The 19,355-nt window shown below is 47.3% G+C and overlaps 1 protein-coding gene and 1 long non-coding RNA gene across 2 annotated transcripts in view; one reads left to right on the top strand and one right to left on the bottom strand.

Moving 5' to 3' along the window:
* Window positions 1–3,810: 3,810 nt before the first annotated feature.
* Window positions 3,811–19,355, bottom strand: part of LOC109290317 (oxysterol-binding protein 2-like) — a 279,965-nt gene continuing 264,420 nt past the window's right edge. Inside the window, exons 8-13 of the mRNA XM_019506762.1 lie at window positions 12,689–12,809; window positions 9,347–9,450; window positions 8,367–8,462; window positions 7,542–7,726; window positions 6,791–7,011; window positions 3,811–6,022 (exon numbers count right to left, since the gene is read on the bottom strand). Coding sequence (XP_019362307.1) covers window positions 5,880–6,022; window positions 6,791–7,011; window positions 7,542–7,726; window positions 8,367–8,462; window positions 9,347–9,450; window positions 12,689–12,809 — 870 coding nt within the window. The 3' untranslated portion in view covers window positions 3,811–5,879. The remainder of the gene's footprint in view (window positions 6,023–6,790; window positions 7,012–7,541; window positions 7,727–8,366; window positions 8,463–9,346; window positions 9,451–12,688; window positions 12,810–19,355) is intronic.
* Window positions 16,923–19,355, top strand: part of LOC109290318 — a 12,064-nt gene continuing 9,631 nt past the window's right edge. The window contains exons 1-2 of the long non-coding RNA XR_002095571.1: window positions 16,923–16,933; window positions 17,709–17,711. This is a non-coding gene — a long non-coding RNA (uncharacterized LOC109290318). The remainder of the gene's footprint in view (window positions 16,934–17,708; window positions 17,712–19,355) is intronic.

The raw sequence follows: 19,355 nt of genomic DNA, 5'->3' as shown, positions 1-19,355 counted from the left end.
GCAGCGTGTGCGCGTTGCCGGGCAACGGCGCGGGGCTGGGCGGGGCGGGACGAGCCGGCGTCTGCAGCCTGCGCCTGGCTGAGCCGCTGCAGGGCCCGGGCCTTGGGGAGCTCAGCCTCGCCGGCCCCCGCATGGTGGCGGATGCAGCCGGGGCCTCAAGCTGCCAACTCGGGCTGTGGTGGTAAATGCGAGCAAGGGGGTTGCCAAGGCTGCGGAGCGAGTTGCAGCAGCTTGGGGGAAAGGACAGAAGGGAGACGGGGGGAGCAAGGAGGACATGGATGTGCGGTGTCAGGGAAGACCCCTGGCTGCGGGGCTCCTCCTCTCCTGCCGCCGGGATCCCCGTGGATCCTCCTGTTCTGCAGCAGCCCTTCTCGGGACAGGCAGAGAGGGGTCTGCCAGCCTTTCCGCTCCGAGCAACTCAGGTCTGGACTCTGAGGTGGATTAAGGCTTTTTGGGGGCCTGGGCAAGGATGCTGCAGAGCTGATCAGATGAATCCAAGAGCGCTGCCACCCATGGCAGAAAAGGTAGAGCAGGTGATGTGGGTAAGTGCAGTATTTGGTAGGGCACAAACAGCCTGAACAACTGCTGTGACTTTGTACCGCAGTCCTGGCATGGGGCCGTTGTTTAGTGCTAGAGAAAAAACAGCAGGTTATCCCCAAAGTCCCCTGCAGTTGACTTAGCACAGGGGAGCCTTGCCAGCCTCTGTCTGTCCCACCCCAGCACCTGCTTTATACAGCCGGGGATCCTCTCCTGACGTGATTCTCACCCAGGGGTCTTTGGCACCCTGGGGTGCTACACAATGTTAGCATTGTTAGGTGCGTAAACACGATTCACAAGAAAACCTGAGGATTTCAAATAAGAATCCATAGTGCTAAAACTATTCTGCCCGGGTCTGAGTTCTTTGCAACCGAAGAAGTTTGCTATTAGTTTTCTATGGTCAAAAACCAAGTAGAAATGAAGATCTGGCATTTTCCAAGGGGGGCTATGAGTCTAACAAGGTGTGTCCTGAAGGGGTGACCTGATGAGGGGTGCCTGGAGTGCAAAAAGGTGAAGAACCACTGCCCTTGCATGAAGCATAACCCTAGGGTTCCAGTGCTCCCTATTCCCTCACACCCGTCATCTACAAGCTCTCCCAAATGCCTATTAGCTCCCACCCCAACAATGAAAAAACCAACAAAAGCCTCTCACACATTCCCAGCCCCGAGGCCACTGAAGAGACCCTCTGATATTGCCCCCAAGCCCCAGCAGCCACCCTGTGGAGTAAGCAACAACACCAGCACAATGCATTTAAAACTCCTGAATCCAAGTTTTATTACTGTAGAGGAGAAAAGGGATCACTCACAACATCTTGTTCAAAAGAATTACATTCAACAGCATTTACAGTAGAATAACATTAAAATTCTCCAGTGGGGAAATAGAAAGACTAGGAGACAGTGCTCAGATTAAGTGTTGACACTAAATGACCTCTATAAGCTCTAGTAGTTTTTAAAATAAGCTCTCCTAAAAAATTGCTGTTTAGGGGCATGTTCCTAATCCTCCCCGTGTAGTTCTGCTAATCTGTATAGTGTGTCTTTGTGTGAGGTTTCTATACAGATGAGTTTATTGTCGGTAAGTCAGAAAGGACCTCTCACTGTCTCAGAGTCCAGCAAGGTTAAGCATTTAGATGCCAACACTTAATAGATAACATTTCACGTTGCACTTCTCATAGCTGCAAGAGCATTTGGATCCTGTTGTAGTGGCAGCAGATGTAGGAATCTCTTACCTTTGCAAGCTCTTGGATAACTCTTGGTGTGACAAAAGAAAAAGGAAAAATAAGGCATTTTAAAGAGCTATACTTCTAGTCCATTTTATAAAACTGAATCAGGCCTTGAGTGGAAAAAACCCTGTTATTTTTACTGTTTTTATAAATCAAACTAATACTAGCATAAAAGAAGGTCTGGAACAGAGAATCTTCTGTTGTCCCACAGTTACATAAAAGTGTGCCTCAAAAGGAGCACATCCAAATGCCTCAGTGATGGAATATGCAATAGACTGCCCAGCAGACTAGATCCAATTGGCTGAATGTGATCAACGCAGCAGTTCAGAAAACTTACTTTACTGGGCCACAGACAAGCCACAAAGCCAGTGCACTTGGACCTGTTGACTGTGATCATCATATTGCCGGACTTTTCATAATTTTGAATATTTAACTTTTTAATCAGCTGGCTTACTGAGAGCTTTCTTTCAGGAGCCCAAACTGTTTTGCTTTCTAGAACACAATGACCTTTCTAATTAAACACCTTTTGAACATGAAAGCATCCAGCTTGGGAGCAAAATGTTACTTCTCTATGTAAGCAATTATGCAATTACATTAACTCTTATTTCCCTGCCTTTAGAACAAACCTAATGAACTATACCATACTTCTACTACAAAAACTCAGACAGACACATCTGTCATCATTATTTTTCATCTATTATGTACCATATAAATTTAAGCAAAATAATTTTATATATATTTATATATATTTATATATATATAAATTAGAAGCAAATAAATAAGATTAAAGGGTACACTGAAATCAGTTGTGTTGCCACACTGATAGCCAATCACTAATGTTACATTGTACAAGTTTTATATATATTGTATACATACATATGTTGTCAGTGACAGATAATGTGGGTGCTGAATGTGGGGGGGGGGTGGCGGCAAACTAGGAGAAGACTGATGGTTTCAGGAACCTGATTGCATAAGTGTCCCTTGTGCAGCCTGGGTTTTCCAGTTACCAATGCCTTGAAGTTCATTATTGCTTATTTTCTTCCCATGCAGATGTGACAGCCTTAGCTGTGTGGCTCTTGACCCACGGGAATGCAGTAGTCACTGTGATATGACATAGAACCAGAGAAGACATCAGAGATTAAATCAAGCAAGGCAGAACCCTGTTTTCAGGTCTTCCTTGGACTTACAGGCAGATCCTCTCAGACCCAAAATGCTCTGTAAGGCCCATCAGCTTATAGTTCCTGACTCTCCTCTCCAGTTGCTGGTAAACAACCCATGCAGAAACAGCTCTGCTAAGGCATCCTGCATTTCAGTTATTGGAGAAGCCTACATGGAAGGTTTATGGCTGAATGATTCACCTGCTCCTGTTGCTCATTCCTCACCTGCAAGCCTTGTTCATCCTTGGGCATGTCTACACATACATTAATGTGCTGTGCTTATTGCACATTAAGTTTAGTACTTGTAATAACAGGTACTAACTCAGTGTGCAGTAACCAGAGCTACTACACAGTAGCACCAGCACACAGTCTTTTAGCGACACTAATGCGCAGTAGACTAATACTAATGCATGTTAGCAAATTAACACAGCTTTTGCCGTAATGCGCAGTAGCATCAGTCTACTGCGCATGTAGCATCTCGTGTAGACACGCCCCTTCTGTGACATCTCTGGAGCTTTCAATGCCACAGCAAGGTGACTACTTGAGTGGGGAATGAGCAGCAGTAGATGGAGCCCTCATGCTGTGTTCACACTCAGGGAAAGGAAGGGGACAAAAAGCAGGAGACCTAGGAGATGAACTATTTCAGGACGTACCATGGTCTGTCTCTGCTGGTAATTCCATTGGCTTCAACCAACTAATGATGGATGAGTTAAACCCAGGAAATTTGGCCTTCTTGCTTTAAATCTGCCTTGAGGGCTCAGCAGATGATTAAGAACATTCCCAATAATAATGGATTCCCCCAAAAAGGTTTTACTTCACTGTTCTTGTATCACAATGGGGAGCAGGCCAGTATGCAGGGTAGGGAGTGAGCCAGTACATAAAGCCAAACCTGGGTTCTGGGGCTCTCATGCTAACCTGGGAAGCAATACTTTGGTCTTTGACTGAAAGTCCACTTGGGAGGGAATTTAGATAATAGACATGTCACAACAAGGTGGCAGAAAAGTCAGAGGTTGGATTTCCCTGTTTGTTCCTCAGCAGGGACTTTTTAAGACATCATCCTCCCAACATCCTCCCATGTTCCCCTTGGCTGAAAAGGGCAGGATTTGTGCTTTTGGGAAGGAAGCAGGAACAGATTCTGCTCAGAGGCTCCCTAAGTCTTCCTCTGGGAAGCATGATGGTACTTAGCTGCTCATCTCATTCTTGCTGGAGGATGGAAAGGTGCGATCTGTTTCCACAGCTACTAGGCAAGAAAGCAGGCACCTCTCTCATTGGCCTGAAAGTGACTTTAATGCAGTTTCATGCTTAATACGGCTAGACTTGTATTTGGATTTTAAATCTCTCCAAGGTATTGGAGTGGGTGCTCAGAATCACTTTGGACTGGCCCCTCATGAGCAAAGGGGTGAGAGGCACCTCTGGAATCTTGGCCCTTCCCTGCCATGTCCGCAGATCTTGGATCAGGCCCATCTTTGCTTATACATGGAAGGATATGAATGGGAACCAGGATGCAGGAGGTGCAGCCATCCCAATACAGATCAACTGGAAGATATAAACTCTGTAAAATAATAAATAGATAGTACTAGAGCTGGGCTGAGGCAGAGAAAGGAATGACAAGGAGATAGTAGCAGCATAGGATGGGAAGGAAGTCTTAAGATAATGGGCACAGGGAAAAAGAAGGGATAGGGGAGCCATCTCCTTGTGAAAGCACATCTAATTACACCTTCATGCTAACCTGGTTCCCATAGTGGGCTCTTTCTCAACCAGGCTGCTTTATCAGCATCTCTGTATTCCACCCCTTCTATTCATGCTTTACAAAGGAACCAGCACTCCAGTACATTTTGGGGACCAGCCATGCAATAGCAACCATTTTCACCTTCCCTTGTGCCTTGTGTCAGGAGACAGCTCAGCACCTAATCCCTGCCCAGTAGTATCTCTATGAGGTATGGACAGTCAGAACATCAGTTGCTACTGCAAAGATACGAAGGGGAAGATAACTCGATATGCTGAGTCAGGAGTTGGCTACAGATTGCTACAAGCACTGGTGGTACCCGTTAGTCTACAAACTGCTGATAAGGGTCTTTGCTCTAGTTCACAAGTTCTCACTCTAGTTTTCGTGTAAAAGTTTCCCTAGTTAGATTGCCTGCTTCCTGATCTCTAAAAGGAACTGTTTCTCATTAGGACATAGTTTCAGGAAGAAAAAAAAAAACAACACTCAAAAAAGCATCTTGTTAGAGATTGTTCTAAAAATAGTGACTAAATATTGCAGATTGAAAGAAATCTGTTCAAATGCTTCTATAAAAAAGAAAAGTCATCTAAAGAGCTTCACGGAAATATCTTAATTCATATGGAGGCAACATCGGGCACTGTCGGGAGCTACTGAGAGAACTGAGGAGTAAGCACCTAACCTACAGTTCCTATAAAATAATCTTTTCCCTAGAGCTTCTGAAGTGAATGAGATCAGCAAGTCGCTTGTGTAGTTAAAAATGAACCTGAACTTGAAGTAGATTTTTTTCTTTTTTTCAATTAAGTCCACAAACAAATGAAAAAAAAATAAAAAAAAGAAGAGTTCAAATGAATGTACATCATTTCCCCAAAATGTGTGCATCTTTGGAAGTCAGCATCTCCGTCAATAAAGCTGAGGCTTCAAAAAATATAGGCAGCAACTCCTGACAGCAATAAATATGCTAGGCTAAAATTAACTAACTTGTCCTTGTTCCTAATTAGTAGCTAAAAAAAAGCCACCATTAAAAAAAAATTGAATGCTATTTTATTAGTGCATAAAAAATAGTTTGGAATCCCTGTTTTGATTTTTTTTTTTAATTTCTGTATTCATTTTCCGCATGTGTGTTTCCGTGCACTGTTATGTCAACCATGGGATGCTGCCGGATGCATCCCATTCACAAATCCTCTTATCTTGTAGATGGGAGAGGTCCCCTGGGGATCTGCTGTCCCACTGTGGGAGGAGCGGCTCAGAAGATATCAGGGCACATACTCCAGTCCTGTTTTTCCTTGGCTTCCCAGTATCCACCTTTGTAAATACAGATCAGCTCCCCTGTTAAGGGATCCACTTTCCTTTCGAACCACAGTGGGATGTAGCCTTCATAGTCTTTGCCTGTACAAAGTGGAAAACACAAGTGTTAGTTTTGTTAGGGAAGCATCAGGTCCATTGGTATCCTTACTATGGTATTTAATAGGCTCTGCCCAGATACACAGGGGTCTGAATTCACCCAGATCACCACATATGAATTGCCTTCTGCTATTAAAACTACTGGAGCTTACACAAAGTCCTAACCTACCATGTGCATCCATGAGCCCAAACCTCCTACTGGGTGCTGGTAAATTCCTAAGGATTTTTGCTGAAGCATTAGAGCTGTAAGGCTTAGAGGCTGTGCACAAAGGTCAGCTCTGAGCAGGTTCAGGAGTGGAGATGAACATACAGCACAATTTAAGTCAAGGCTTCTTTGCCACATCTTTCCTTATAAAGCAATTCTCACCCTGGATTCTCAAGGCACTTTGCAAAGGGTGAGGAGGCTGAGTAGCATTACCTATGTTTTACAGATGGGGAACCTGGCACAAAGAGAGGAAGGGACTGGACCATGAGCACACAGCAAGTCTAGAACACAACTTAGTTCCCTGAGCTCAGGCATCAGCTGAATCCACTGGGTCTACTCAAAGGTACCTAGAGATGGGAAAGAAGCAGCAGATAACCCAGCCAACTCCCAGATAATCCAGGACTGGGTTTGTGCTTTTCATGCAGATTCAGGGATTGTCATTCTGGAACATGTAATACACTACATTTATTTGCTGCATCCCTTTGGCCATAGCTCCAAGAGCCTGCCCCAGATTACCCATTAACCATTGTTAAGACAGTCAAACTCACCTTCCTCCAATGCCTCCACAGCTTCTGCTTCCCGCCTGCGACGTACTGCCCTTTGCTTTTCTTCTAGCCTCTGCTTCTCTACATTGGCTTCATCCCACTTGCCATTCTCCATGAGCCGCTGGTCAGGTCTCAGCCTGCTGTCTGTGGGGGCCACCCTCTCCTCAGGCTCATTCAGTGTCAGGGCCAGATCAGAGAAAAAATACATGTTCTCTGCATTTTCTCTAGAGGAGAAGGGTCCAAATCAGTTTAAAAGGGTGAATACTTGTACCCATCCAGTCATAAAGGATCATCCATCCATCCATCCACATGCTCATATGGTCCCTCTCCCTATGGTCTCAAAGCATCTCCTACCATGTTTGACACCACAAACCTAGAATCATAAAATATAGGTAATTCCAGGTAGCAACACTTTTCTTTTGGGGAGCCTTTCCTCCCATCGTCCCAGGGGGAATGGCAGGCAGGATCCCTACACAATGCAAAAGACAGCACTAAGAATACTATTCCAGCTGCTATGAGCCACCATAAGCCCTAGTGGAAATGGCGCATGAGTGAAGGATGTGTCTTCCTCTTCCAAGCAATTAGCAGCAACCCACAGAGAAGTAGTGAAATGTGCCTTTTAGAATTGCTGCCTGCCATATGCCTCTGTTCCTCAGGAATCACTTCACCCATTACTGAAATACAGCCATCTCAGAGATGCAGGGCAACAGCTACTAAACAATACCACAACAGCCTAAGTCTGGAGAGGACTTACGGGAGAGGGTATTTTTTCCAAAGGACCTTTGGAGTCAGTGTCTGATAGACAGTTTTTTGCTTGCCCTCTGAGCTGGTGTTGCCATGGCTGCTCTGCACTATCTTGGAGTACTCCATCTTTTCATCCCATGTCCCTGACATGACATAATGTGCCTTTCCATCAGCATCTGTCACCACACCTGTCACCTGAAGAGGAAGTAAAAAAAGGGAATGAGTTGGCAATAGCAGAGTCTGAAAATCCCTAGAGAGCAAAGAGATGGGTGGCATATACAATAACTCCAAGCTGTCTATTGGAAGCAACAGGGCCTACTGGTTTTGAATGATGGGCTGAGGCCTAATTGCACCAGGCAGAGGTAAAAGACAGCTAGGGCTCATCCCAAAGCCAAACTCTCCATTCTGGTATGTAGCCTCAACTTACCCTTCCTGGATCTCAAATATACTCATTTTGTTACTATTACAGTTTTACCTTAAGACTCTAGAAGAGCAGAGGATGGATGTTGAAGACACCTGGAACTTGTTTTGCACACCTGGGGGGGAAGGTAAATTCAGAGCAGTTTGCTTTATCTTACCTTATGAACACTAGGTTAGAGGCACATATAAAAACGTTGCCTGCCATGCTGCCTAGGTCAGCCAAAGAGTTGATCAGTACAAGGTACCAATATGGTTTCAAGTGAATGATCCTCAACTGCACTTCAGGATGCTATATTCTTGCTGCCTGACCATGGTCAACTCACTGGCTCATCCTGGCACAGCCCAGAGTGACAAATCAAGATCTCTCCCATGCATAAGGCTGCTTTAGTGAGTTGGTTCTTTTTCAGATACATACCTTCCGTGGGATGTCTCTGGAGAAGTAGCTGTAGGGTGTGAATTTCAGCTGGCATTTATCTTTTGACTTATGGTTAATAATCTCTATTTCACCTGACTAGATAAAAAGACACGCAGTTAGAAGATGTGAGACTGACAATGGAACAAAGCAAATGTTAGTTTAAGTTTGTTTATGTATAAGTTATCATCAGCATCTTTGCTTCCCATATCCAGCACTTTAACTTGGTCCCAATGACCATGACACCTTTCCAATCAAGTTCCAAGGCTTGGAGTAGCTTCAAGCTAACATACAAGACCTGATCCATTATGGAAGAGTTCATCAGCTGGGGCAGCACAGGTGATTGATTAAGAGCATTACTGTCAGTGAAAAGAGCTACCAGTACATGTTTGTTCTACCACCCTGACCCCATACATGGTACTGGTATCTGAAACAGACATAAGAAGCTCCAAGGTGGAACTGTTCTGAGAGGGCTTCACCTAGGTGCTTGCTATGGGTGGTCTCTGCCAGAGGAATACATTTTCCTGAGGGCTGGGTATCTGGGGAGGGGAGGAAGAGTGGGACATACTGGGTGCATCTACACAAGACACGAAATGCGCAGTGGATGGATTGTACTGCACATTAGCACACCAGGAAAAACTGCTAACGTGCTAATGTGCAATAGAATTCATCTACTGTGCATTACTGTCACAAAAAGTGTGCCAGCGCTACTGCGCAGTAGCGCCAATTATGCTGCACTGTTAGTACCTGTTATTACAGGTACTAATCTTAATGGGTCGTAATTACAGTGCATTAATGCACATGTAGTCATGCCCACTGTGATGAGAAAGTCTTGACACCGAGCCCTTCAGATCATTTCATTGCCCTCTGCCTTGCCACCCTTCCCCTTTTTCTTGGAGCATTACAGCATAATAATCCAGGGCTAATCATGGTTACAGCGATAAGGGATCTGCCTCCTGGTTCTCTTGTAGAGGGCCACTGACCTGATCGATCCAGAGCTTGCCCACAATGATGTTGTGAACAGTAGAGGTGACCTTCCTCCAGACATAGTGGTTCCCACTAGAGTGGAACTCTAAGTGAATGGCGCCTGTGGAGAGACAGGGAGAGAGCCTTTCACTTCTGGCCAAAGAACAAAAGACAGGAGGGGCCTCTTGGAGGCACCTATACACAAGAGGCCAGATCAGATATTGCACCGAGCAGTGCACCTATAAAGATTTTTTTGGCCAATACCAATGGCCGATATTAACCAGCCATATTGGCCACTACCAATCTGACTGCCAACATGCAGGCTAGCAGCTTGGAGAGCAGTGTCCGGCCAGTAAGTCTGTGGGGGGGAAGAGACATGGCGGAGAGAAAGGGCATGATGGGGGTGCAGATTGAGGCCCCCACAGTGAAGGAGGGAGTGGTACAGGGGTAGATGCTGCCCAGCTGGAGCAGGGCAGGGTGGGGTGCAAGATGGAGCCACAGTGGCTTGTCTGGGGGGCAGCAGCGGTTGTTCCCACTGCACCCTGGGGGAGGCATGGGTGGTACGTGCCACCCAGATCTGTGCACAGGGTGAGACCAGGTTGCCTGCTGCATGCTTGGGGCTGGGGGCTGTGCCAACCTCTTCTTGGAGGAGGAGCTAGGTTGGGGCTGTGCTAGGTTGGGGCTGCACTAGGTTGGTGGTGGTAGCACTAGGAGGGAGCACTACAGGGTGGGCTACAGCCACCCCAAAATTTGTCATAGCCACCCTGTAGCCCCACCTCCCAACACCACTGCCACTGGCCCCAAGAGCAGCCCCAGCCCACGCCCCTGCCAAGAAAAGGCCAGTGCAGCACCCAACCCCAAGCATGCAGCGGCAGCTCACCCTTGCCCCATGCACAAATTCAGGCGGCAAATGCCTGCACACAGCAGCAGGAGCTGCCCCCACTCCCAAGCCCCCTGTGCTTCCCGGACAAGGCACCCATGGCTCCATCCCGTGCCCTGCCCCACCCTGGCTTGGCAGTGCCTGCCCCTGCCCCAGCCCCAGCCCCACTCCCTCCCTCACTGTGGGGGCCTCAATCTGCCCCCTGCCACACTCCATGGGGCCCCTTGCCCCTGAAAGAAATGGTAGATGAGTCTCAAAACTGCTTTGCAGATTTCTGACAAGGGGCAATTGCACACGCATGTGTGTGTGAGGACACATGTGTGTGCACTATCATGCCTCCTGGCTACAGCCTAGTGGAAAGCAGGTAAAATACCCGTGGAGGGACTGGAAGGGACACCAAGCTCATGTACTGCTATGGGCACACACAGCACTATTTGGGAGTCTCTGTGCCAGCACTTTACACACATGTAACAATCCTCCCCTCCCTCTTGCGGTTGGTATTATCCCCATTTTACAAATGGAGAAACAGTATGATGTGAGGGAAGGAGTTCAGGAGCACTCTTGTAACTCAGCAGCAGCAGTTCAGCAAATTTATTTAGGCTGGAATTCCATTTTACCTCACGTCCAAATACCTGTAAGTGCACATACACAGCAAGCTATGTTCTCCCCAGGCATCCAGGTGGCTCCACATGCATGTACCTGGGAAACCCAAACCTGAACTTGTAGCCAGGCAAAACCTCACGAGTAAGGAGGGCAGCCCTCCCATGCTTTAATCCAGGAGTATCAAACATATAGCCTACAGGTTAGATGTGATACATGGAGCTGTGTCTGGACCATGGGACTCATACAGGGGCCAGGAATTTGGGAGTGGGGTGAGCAGGGCCAGAGCTCATATGAATCTGAGGTACAGAGCCCTGTTGGGGACATGTCAGCAACAGTGGGATGAGTGACAGCTGCACTAACCCCCACTGCTACTGCCAGTGCTTGCCCCACCATTACCACCACATCCAGATCTGGCCCACAAGAAGCCTCACAGTCCAGATCTGGGCCAGGGGACCAGTTGAGTTTGATGCCTTTGATTCAGCCCAATAATAGTCTACTGGTTAGGTCATTTGCCCAAGAACTGAGACACCCAGCCTCTAGGCTTCCTCACCCAGAGCATTTGCACAGCCATGTAAATGCCGGTTTTGGCACTTATTCACAGTTTGTTTTCCTATCCCACATGCACCATAGATGTGCAAGTGTATGCATTGCTACTGAGTATGCACAGTGTCCTGTGGTCAGGCAGTGTTGTGTGGTCAGGCAGGTCAGGCAGTTACACAGCTTTGATTTCACTTACCTGAACATAAGTACCAAAATTGTAAATGGGCAAAACCCCATGAAGAGCAGGTATTGGATGGAGAAAGAACCTCCCATGTGTTAGCCCATTAGCCTAGTAGCTAAAGCAGTCACCTACAAAGTAGGAGACCCAAGTTCTATTTCCCCCTTATCCAGGGAGGGTTTGAACCTACATATCTCTATCTTCCCAGCACAGTGCTCTAACCAGCAAGCTATAGGTACACATTATCTAGGTCAGGGGTTTTCAACCTTTTTTGGTTGGTGTACCCCAGGTGGCCGGTGGAGAAACAGAATCCTCCAGCAGCTGGTGGATGAGTGGGGGGTAGAGAGGGGGTCCCCAGCAGCCAATCAATGAGTGGGGGGTGGGGAGGGGATCCTTAGCAGCCAATCAATGAGCGGGGGGGTGGGGCTGTGCAGCACGCAGCAGTAAAACCGGAAGTGCCAGCAGCACATAGCAGGAATAGTATCAGCGGCACATGGCGCCACAAGAGACGCAAAGTGCTGATAGCCCTGCTCCCTGTTTCTCCGTGCCGCTGTCGTGTACCCCCTGGGGCCTTCCCAAGTACTCCCAGGGGTACTCATAGCCCCGGTTGACAAACCCTGATCTAGGTCCCTCTGGAGCACTCTTGAAACTGTGCGACTCCCTTTTCATTTACTATTCATTGACTAATATTGATAGATTGCAGTAGGAAAGCTTCTGCTCCTTGATAGCATGGGTCTGCGCTATAACCTTAGGTGCCCCTTCCTTCCAGGGTGACAGCCAACTCACTGAGCTGCACATCCGCTAACTTGCTCCCTTTCTCCTGGCTGCACATATCTTTCTTTCTTGGCTTGCCAAGGGGCCTAAAGAGGAAACTGGCTCATGCCTAACCTGTGGACTGAGTACTGCACTGGGAAATCAGCAACACACCAGTTGGTTCCCTTCCTGCCCAGCCTCCTCTCGCTGGAGGTTTTCAAAATCCATTCTTCACCAGGAGTGTGTTACATAGCAAGTAGCTCCATTTAGCCTTGTGGTTCAATCCCTTGATAGGGTTTTACACGACCCCCGTTGGATCACCGCACTGGCCAATCATCAGGAGAAACTTTCAAGCAAAGTGAACACACACACCTCTCTTAATACTCATCAGAGAAAATCATTTACCTAGTGGCATGATAGAGAGGTATTTGCCCCTGAACTTGCTGGCAATTGTGATTTCCTGCCACAATGTCCAACCCCTCTTGGAAAACACATGATGGGCTGCTGCAGGTGGGTGATGACTCACCTACGAGAGACAGGAGAAAAAAACCCGTAAGGTAGCACACTAGGGAAAAGGAAGCAATGTTACACAGCACCATGTGAGAAGAGGAGAAGGGTACACAGGACAATAAGTTAATTCAGTGGTGTTTAGAAGGTCCCCTAGACAAGATTATGCAAAGAACACAAAAGGACAATCTGAGGTTGGCTTTGGAAAACAAAATTACTTACCAGTAACTGACTTTTTAAAGATGCTGTTCTACATGTACATTTACATCAGCCCCTGCTCCTGATGGAGTAGAAACTATCCTAGTGTTTACCCAAAGAATATTAACTGCATTAGGGGCAGAGGTCAGAACACAGCGTCCCTTCCTTCCATGGCAGCATTCATCTCACTGAGCCACCCTCCCTCTGGTTTGCTTGCTTTCTCCTGACCCTGTATATCTTTCAATTATGGCTATCCATTGGCCATTTTCAAGAGGATGGGTGGAGAGGGCTCTGGTTAACGTCTAGCAGCCCATAGCTAGGTGGTTTGAGCAGTTTTTTTTGGAAATGGGGGTATCCCATTAGTGCGCAGCAGTAAACTGAGAAGCTTATTGCTGCACAGTTAGTCTAGTCCCTGTATTTACAGGGACTAGCTAACTGGGCAGTAGCCTAATTTACTGTTCAGTAAATGCCCTGCAAGTGTAGATGGTGATGTTTTACTATACAGTAGATTAGTCTACTGTGCAGTAAAGCATCTTGTGTAGATGTGCCCAATGTGGAGAAAGTAAATAGGGACTTTACTATTTACCATCTCTCACAAGACTAGAACACAGTGACACACAATGAAATTATTGGGGAACAGGTTTGAAACAAATAAAAGACAAGCCTTTTTCATACAGTATGCTGTTAACCTGTGGAACTCACTATCACAGGATGTTGTAGTAGCTGAAACCTTAGCTAGGTTCAAAAGATTAGACAAATTCATGCCAGGTGGGTCCACTGGTGAGTATTCAACATAATACAGCAGCAACCTACACATTAGGACTTCCTAAGCCTTTACATACTTACATACTGTGATGATGAGAAAAAAGGTGGTTTTTTGGGCCCACTCCTGATAGATGATTTGCCTCTGGATTGGGGCTGGTAAATAGGTCTTGCTTTAGTCAGTCTTAAGGAGGCTGCTTAACAGTCTTGATGCTGGGCATGTATGGAGCTGTTCTGAGGTTTTCAACCTTGTCTGAGGTGGAACTGAAGGACCACTGAAGCTGTTTCTCTCTGTCTGTTCTTGTCCTCTGCTTGAATGACTTACTGCTGTTGGGGCTATGGATCCCACTCCACCCCAGGCAAAACAAGCATCTTATTTGGCCATTTGAAACAAGAATTCAGTCACTGCAAGAAAGACATGGTGCAGACTCCGGAGATCAAGTAAGTCGCGGATAAGGTTATTTTCCAAATGGCATATCCCCTCTCTATACCATCAAAGATTGGGATGATTCAACCATGATAAGAAGGGAGAATACAGGCAGCCCAGCATCCTTGATGGCATTAATGTCTTGTGGCATTAATTAATTTGTAGGAGAGAGCTGTTGATGGCTGGGGCCAAGTCAAAGCCCCAGGATAAGGGAAATGAAAGGGAACAAAACAACTCTCAGCACTTTTTCTGATTTAGCAAACATGGTTTCTGAGAGGGAGCTGTTTAAAAGCAAGACCTTTTGATTGTTTCTGAAGCTCAAAAGCTACCAGAAAGGATCCCTCTGAAAGATGCCCCTGTCTCTAGCTAGTAGCTTGAGAGGAAGTAAAGAGCAAGAAATGGGGGCATGAGGAGTGGTGGGGTAAGAGAGCACTCTTAAGGATGCCCCTAAAGGATGAGTACCTACAGCCTATGGGCTGGATCTGGCCCACACAGAGGCCTTGGCAGTGGGGGGCTTTGCCCATACTGTGCCATGACATGGTCAGGCAGCCAGATAGCCAAGTGACTGGGCAGCACAGAGAACTGGAGGTGGCAGCCAGGTGTAAGCCCACCTTGAGCCCAAGCTGGATCACTCCAACCTACCACTAGAAAACATTACCTACATTACACTAAGGCAAAACAGTCTCTGGTCTAAGCACAGGGCATGAGATGCTCCCAAAAGTAAGAATGTGTATTTCGACAATTAATTGATGGAGAATAGAGATGTCACGTATTCCAGCTTCCTAAAGAATGTGACATGACATCCTGAAAGAAAGTGTTCTCTGTTCCCAGGCAAAGGGTAGGATGGAACTTGTCCTGTTATCATCCATATCACGTGACAAGCATCTACAATATCCAGGGACACTTTTCTCACACAGCATTTTACTACTCTGGTTTTAAGTCTGACATTCAGTTTCCCAAACGTACATAGCAATTTGAAATAGGACAGCTCTGCAGCATTTGAGGCTCCCCTCTTGTCACTGTATATATATGACCCCCCACTTCCCTAGCATTCATCTGGACTTTCCCCTCCTTGGGTTGCATATGTCACCAGCACACTCTAAGCAAAAATCCTATGGATGGATAATTAAAAACACTTGCACTTTCTGTTTAGAGATCCTTCAATGCAGGCAGCACAGCAGTAGTGATATTTACAGAATGATCACAGGAGGTGAGTCTTATTTCTTAGCAGCCTACTAGGGAGTAGGATAGCAAACGTACTAATAAAGGGTATCAGAGTGAGTGCTGAAGATTAACATTCAGCCATATAGAGCTCCTTCCCTGGGTTAAACAAATGTAATGAGACACTGGCTGCTTATTTTCTGTGCCCAAAACATTTGTATGCTCTGATCTTTATGATTAATAAATATGACAGCAACAGGTACTGGAGCAAGGAGCAGGTTTCCCTCCAAGAGGCAGGAGCCGTTTTGGTTGCAAGTGGTTCATCTACCCTGGCATCTCAACATGCAAGCACATTAACACTATTAGCAGTGGAGAGATTTTGCCAAAGCTCATTAGAAAACTTTGGTAGCTATAGGAGACAGCTACCAGCTTTCTAAGACAGAGATCCAGAGCCAGTACCAAGTCTGGAGAAAGTCTTCCATGGTTCATAAGGCACAGACCTGTATGGCTGGAACAGAACTCCGGTTCCCCACAGGCTGGTGTTTTACCTAGTAACCAGTCTCTCTTGTGCACAGTACATGGATTCATTGCTATGGACCAGCCCTGCTCCACGTAGCTTGTAGTTAATAATCGTCCTTGTGCTTCTCCTTCTCTTCACTCGACAAAACTGAGAATGACAGTCTTCTCGGGCTCAGTACAATGTCACTGCCCTTCCCTTTGTGCATACACTGAGGTCCGTGTCTGAGAGCCATCTGCTCAGTGGCTGCTAAGCAGATGGCAGCTGGCTAGCTGTGTGGCACTCTGGAATAACACACAGAGGTGAAAGCACTTTGTGTACCTGATACCTCCCAACCCTTCTTGAACAGGCAGTTGAAGGTACATGGGGAAGATCTGCAGGGGCCATTGCAAGTTTCTAATTACTAACTGCTGTCAGACTACTACTGAAAAGTGGCAACTGGAATGTACTGAGTATGATCGTAAACTGCATCCAACTGGTGGCAATGTGGTGGAGCTACTCATGGTCGGGTAGCTCCTATAAAATGCCATAATGTTACAAACCTACCTCCCACTGCCTTGTGGGTATTCCTTGGCTGGAGTAAAGCTAAGCAACACCACCATGACAGAAACTTGCCCTTGCTGAGGCTTTAGGCAGTCAGCAGCAGCTCTAATCTGCTGCTGTCAGGCAGAAGCTACAATCATCAAGACATTGAATGTCTAATCTCGGTCTGGCTTTTGGCCTCTGTCTCAATGGTATAAAGGGGAGATGGTAGGTCTAGGGCAGCCACCACTCTTCCACACTCTTGCCTAGGGATATGCATTGAAGGTCTTGGTGTGATGGTTGCAGGACTTCATCAGGGGCATAAGGAACCTGAGGCAGCTATCAAGGCATCCAAGCAGCCCTATTCAGGGGTAGCTTGCTTGCCTCTTTTGAAGAAGACCCTAGAAAAGGTGGGCCAAAAAAGCCATGCCCCAACTCAGTCTATCCTGGCCAAAAGAAAATAAAGTGATTTGCATATTGGACTGTTCAGACTCTCACCCCCAGATTCGATTCGGACTTTGATTTACGGAAAACAGCACTACTAAACTACAAACTGGTTAGACTCTGAATTGACATTGCTATATTATCAGAAACTTGGCTCTCAGATACAGGTTGTAGTCAAAAGAATGATTACACCATATTCTGGCATGGGAAGCCAGCAGGAGAGAGGAGAAAATGGAGTAGGCTTTGTTATTAGAAACAGCTTTCTTGTGAAAGCCCCATTGCTGTATCTATTCAACTCATGATGCTCAGAATGCACACCCAGAATATCTTCATCAAGTCATTTAGTATCTACTTGCCTGCCCTTCGAGCCAACGATGACGACAAAAACATTTTCTACCAACAACTGGAAGAAGAGATTGAGAAAATGCAGAGAAAATAGACCATTATGATACTTGGCGACTTCAATGCAAGGGCTGGATGTAGTTTTGAGAGCTGGCCTCATATTCTGGGCAAATGCAGAATTGGTAACATGAATGAAAATAGCCAGGAAGTATTAGAACTATGTGCAAGTCAAAATCGATGTGTTACCAACATGTACTTCACTGGTAAAATCACAAGAAAGACTTTGTGGAAACATGCAAGATCAGGGCACTGACACCAATTAGACCTAGTACTGACCAGGCACAACCACCTGAAAGAACTCCTGTGCACAAAGTCTTATCACAGTGCTTACTGTAATATTGACCATGCCTTAGTCTGCTGCAAAATTAGAATCAATAGCAAAAAGATCCACTGTAGCAAAACCACTAGTCATCCTCCTCCTCAGATTGACATCAGCCAAACTAGAGATGTATAGAGATGCTGACTATTCAACAAAGTTGCAAAAGCAAGTTTACCTAACAACTCAGCAACTGACGCTTGGGAAAGCTTAAAAACTAATATATACAATACTGCTGTAACAGTGTTTGGCAAAAAATGCAAGAAAAATGCAGATTGGCTTGAAGGGCACTCTGAAACCCTTCTACCACTGGCTGAGAACAAAAAGCCAGCACTAACCATCTACAAGAAATCTCCCAACACAAAAACCCTTGAAAATTTGAGAAAGGCTTGAACAGAAATGCAGAAGAATCCTATGAGGCATGCTCAGGGTTTTTGGCTGAAACACTGTGATGATATTCAGACGTCAGCCACAAGCAGATTCATCATCAGGCACCTGACTAGACCTCTTACGCATACACCAAGATCCAGAGGCTCAATGGATGCCTATACTGCTGAGAAGTGATAACTGGGATGTACCTTAAAACTGGGGGTGTACCGATAGAAATTTCTGGGGCTGATACCAATGGCCGTTATTTAAGGAGGCATATCGGCAGATACCGATCCAACTTCCAATACAGCTGCCTCCAACTGTTAAGTCCGGTGTGGTGGAAGGGAAGGACGGAGGGAAGGGGTGTAGGGGGCGGGGCAGATCAACACTCCCCTGTGGTGAGGGAGGGGGCACGCTCTGCCCAAGCAGGGTGGAGGGGACAGAGCCATGGCTCATAGGGGGGAAGGTGGCTCCTGCCTCTGCTTGTACCCCAGGAGGGCATGGGGGGGCATATGCCCCCCAGATCTGCGCAGGGCAGGGTGGGGTGCAGCAGGGGCTGTGTGGGGCTCTTCTCGACAGGGGCTGGACTTGGACCATGCATCATCCACCCCAAATTTTGCTGGGAGGATGCTGCATCCACCCGATTTCGCCACTGCTCCACTTCCAGCACTGCTGCCGCCAGCTGCCTGGTGCAGCTCTGGCTCAACAGCCTGCCTCCACCCACATGCCGGGCATCTGGCGACGGCAGTGGTGCTGGGAGCAGAGTGGCAGCAAACTTTGGGGTGGATGCAGCATCCTTCCAGTGCCACTGGCACCCACTCTGAGCCCAGCCTCCATTGAGAAGAGCCCCACCCCCCCGGCCTAAGCCCACCCTGCCCATGCAGACCGGGGTGGGGCACACACCCCAACGTGACCTCCCAGGGTGCAAGCAGCAATGGGAGCCGCCTCCCTCCACCATGAGGCATGGCTCCAGCTCCCCCCCTACCCCACCTGGGCAGCACCTGCCCCTGCCCCTGCCCCCACATAGCACTGTCTGCAATCCCTTGGCAGCGCAGTTCAGTTATACTTGGCCCCGGCAGTCCCCGTAGACTCAGATGAACCTTGTCATGCACAATTCATCTCCGTCTGTGCTTTAAGTGGGGCAGTTTCCCCCACGCTATTCACAGGCTCGCCAGCACCACTCCTTCAAACAGCGAAGGTGTTTCCCAAAGCTGCCCAGGCAGGGCTGAGGTGGCCTTTGCATAGGTTCCTGGCTAGAGGGTCTTGCCCCTCTGCTCAAGGTCAGGCTGATCCCCAAATTTAGGGCCAGGAACGAATTGTTTCATAGCAGCAGGCCGCTGGCTGCCACGGTTCCCCTGGTTTCTCTGCGGTAGGTTCGGGTGAGGCCTGTGTTGTGTGGATTTGTGGGGGGTGGGTTGGCAGAAGGCTGATCTTGCCTCAGGCAGAA

Source organism: Gavialis gangeticus, unplaced genomic scaffold (genome assembly GCF_001723915.1).
Source record: "Gavialis gangeticus isolate Ggan-Ray unplaced genomic scaffold, GavGan_comp1, whole genome shotgun sequence".
Lineage (NCBI taxonomy): Eukaryota > Metazoa > Chordata > Crocodylia > Gavialidae > Gavialis > Gavialis gangeticus.
Note: the sequence above shows the minus strand (reverse complement) of the source record. Positions and strands in the feature narration are given on the sequence as shown.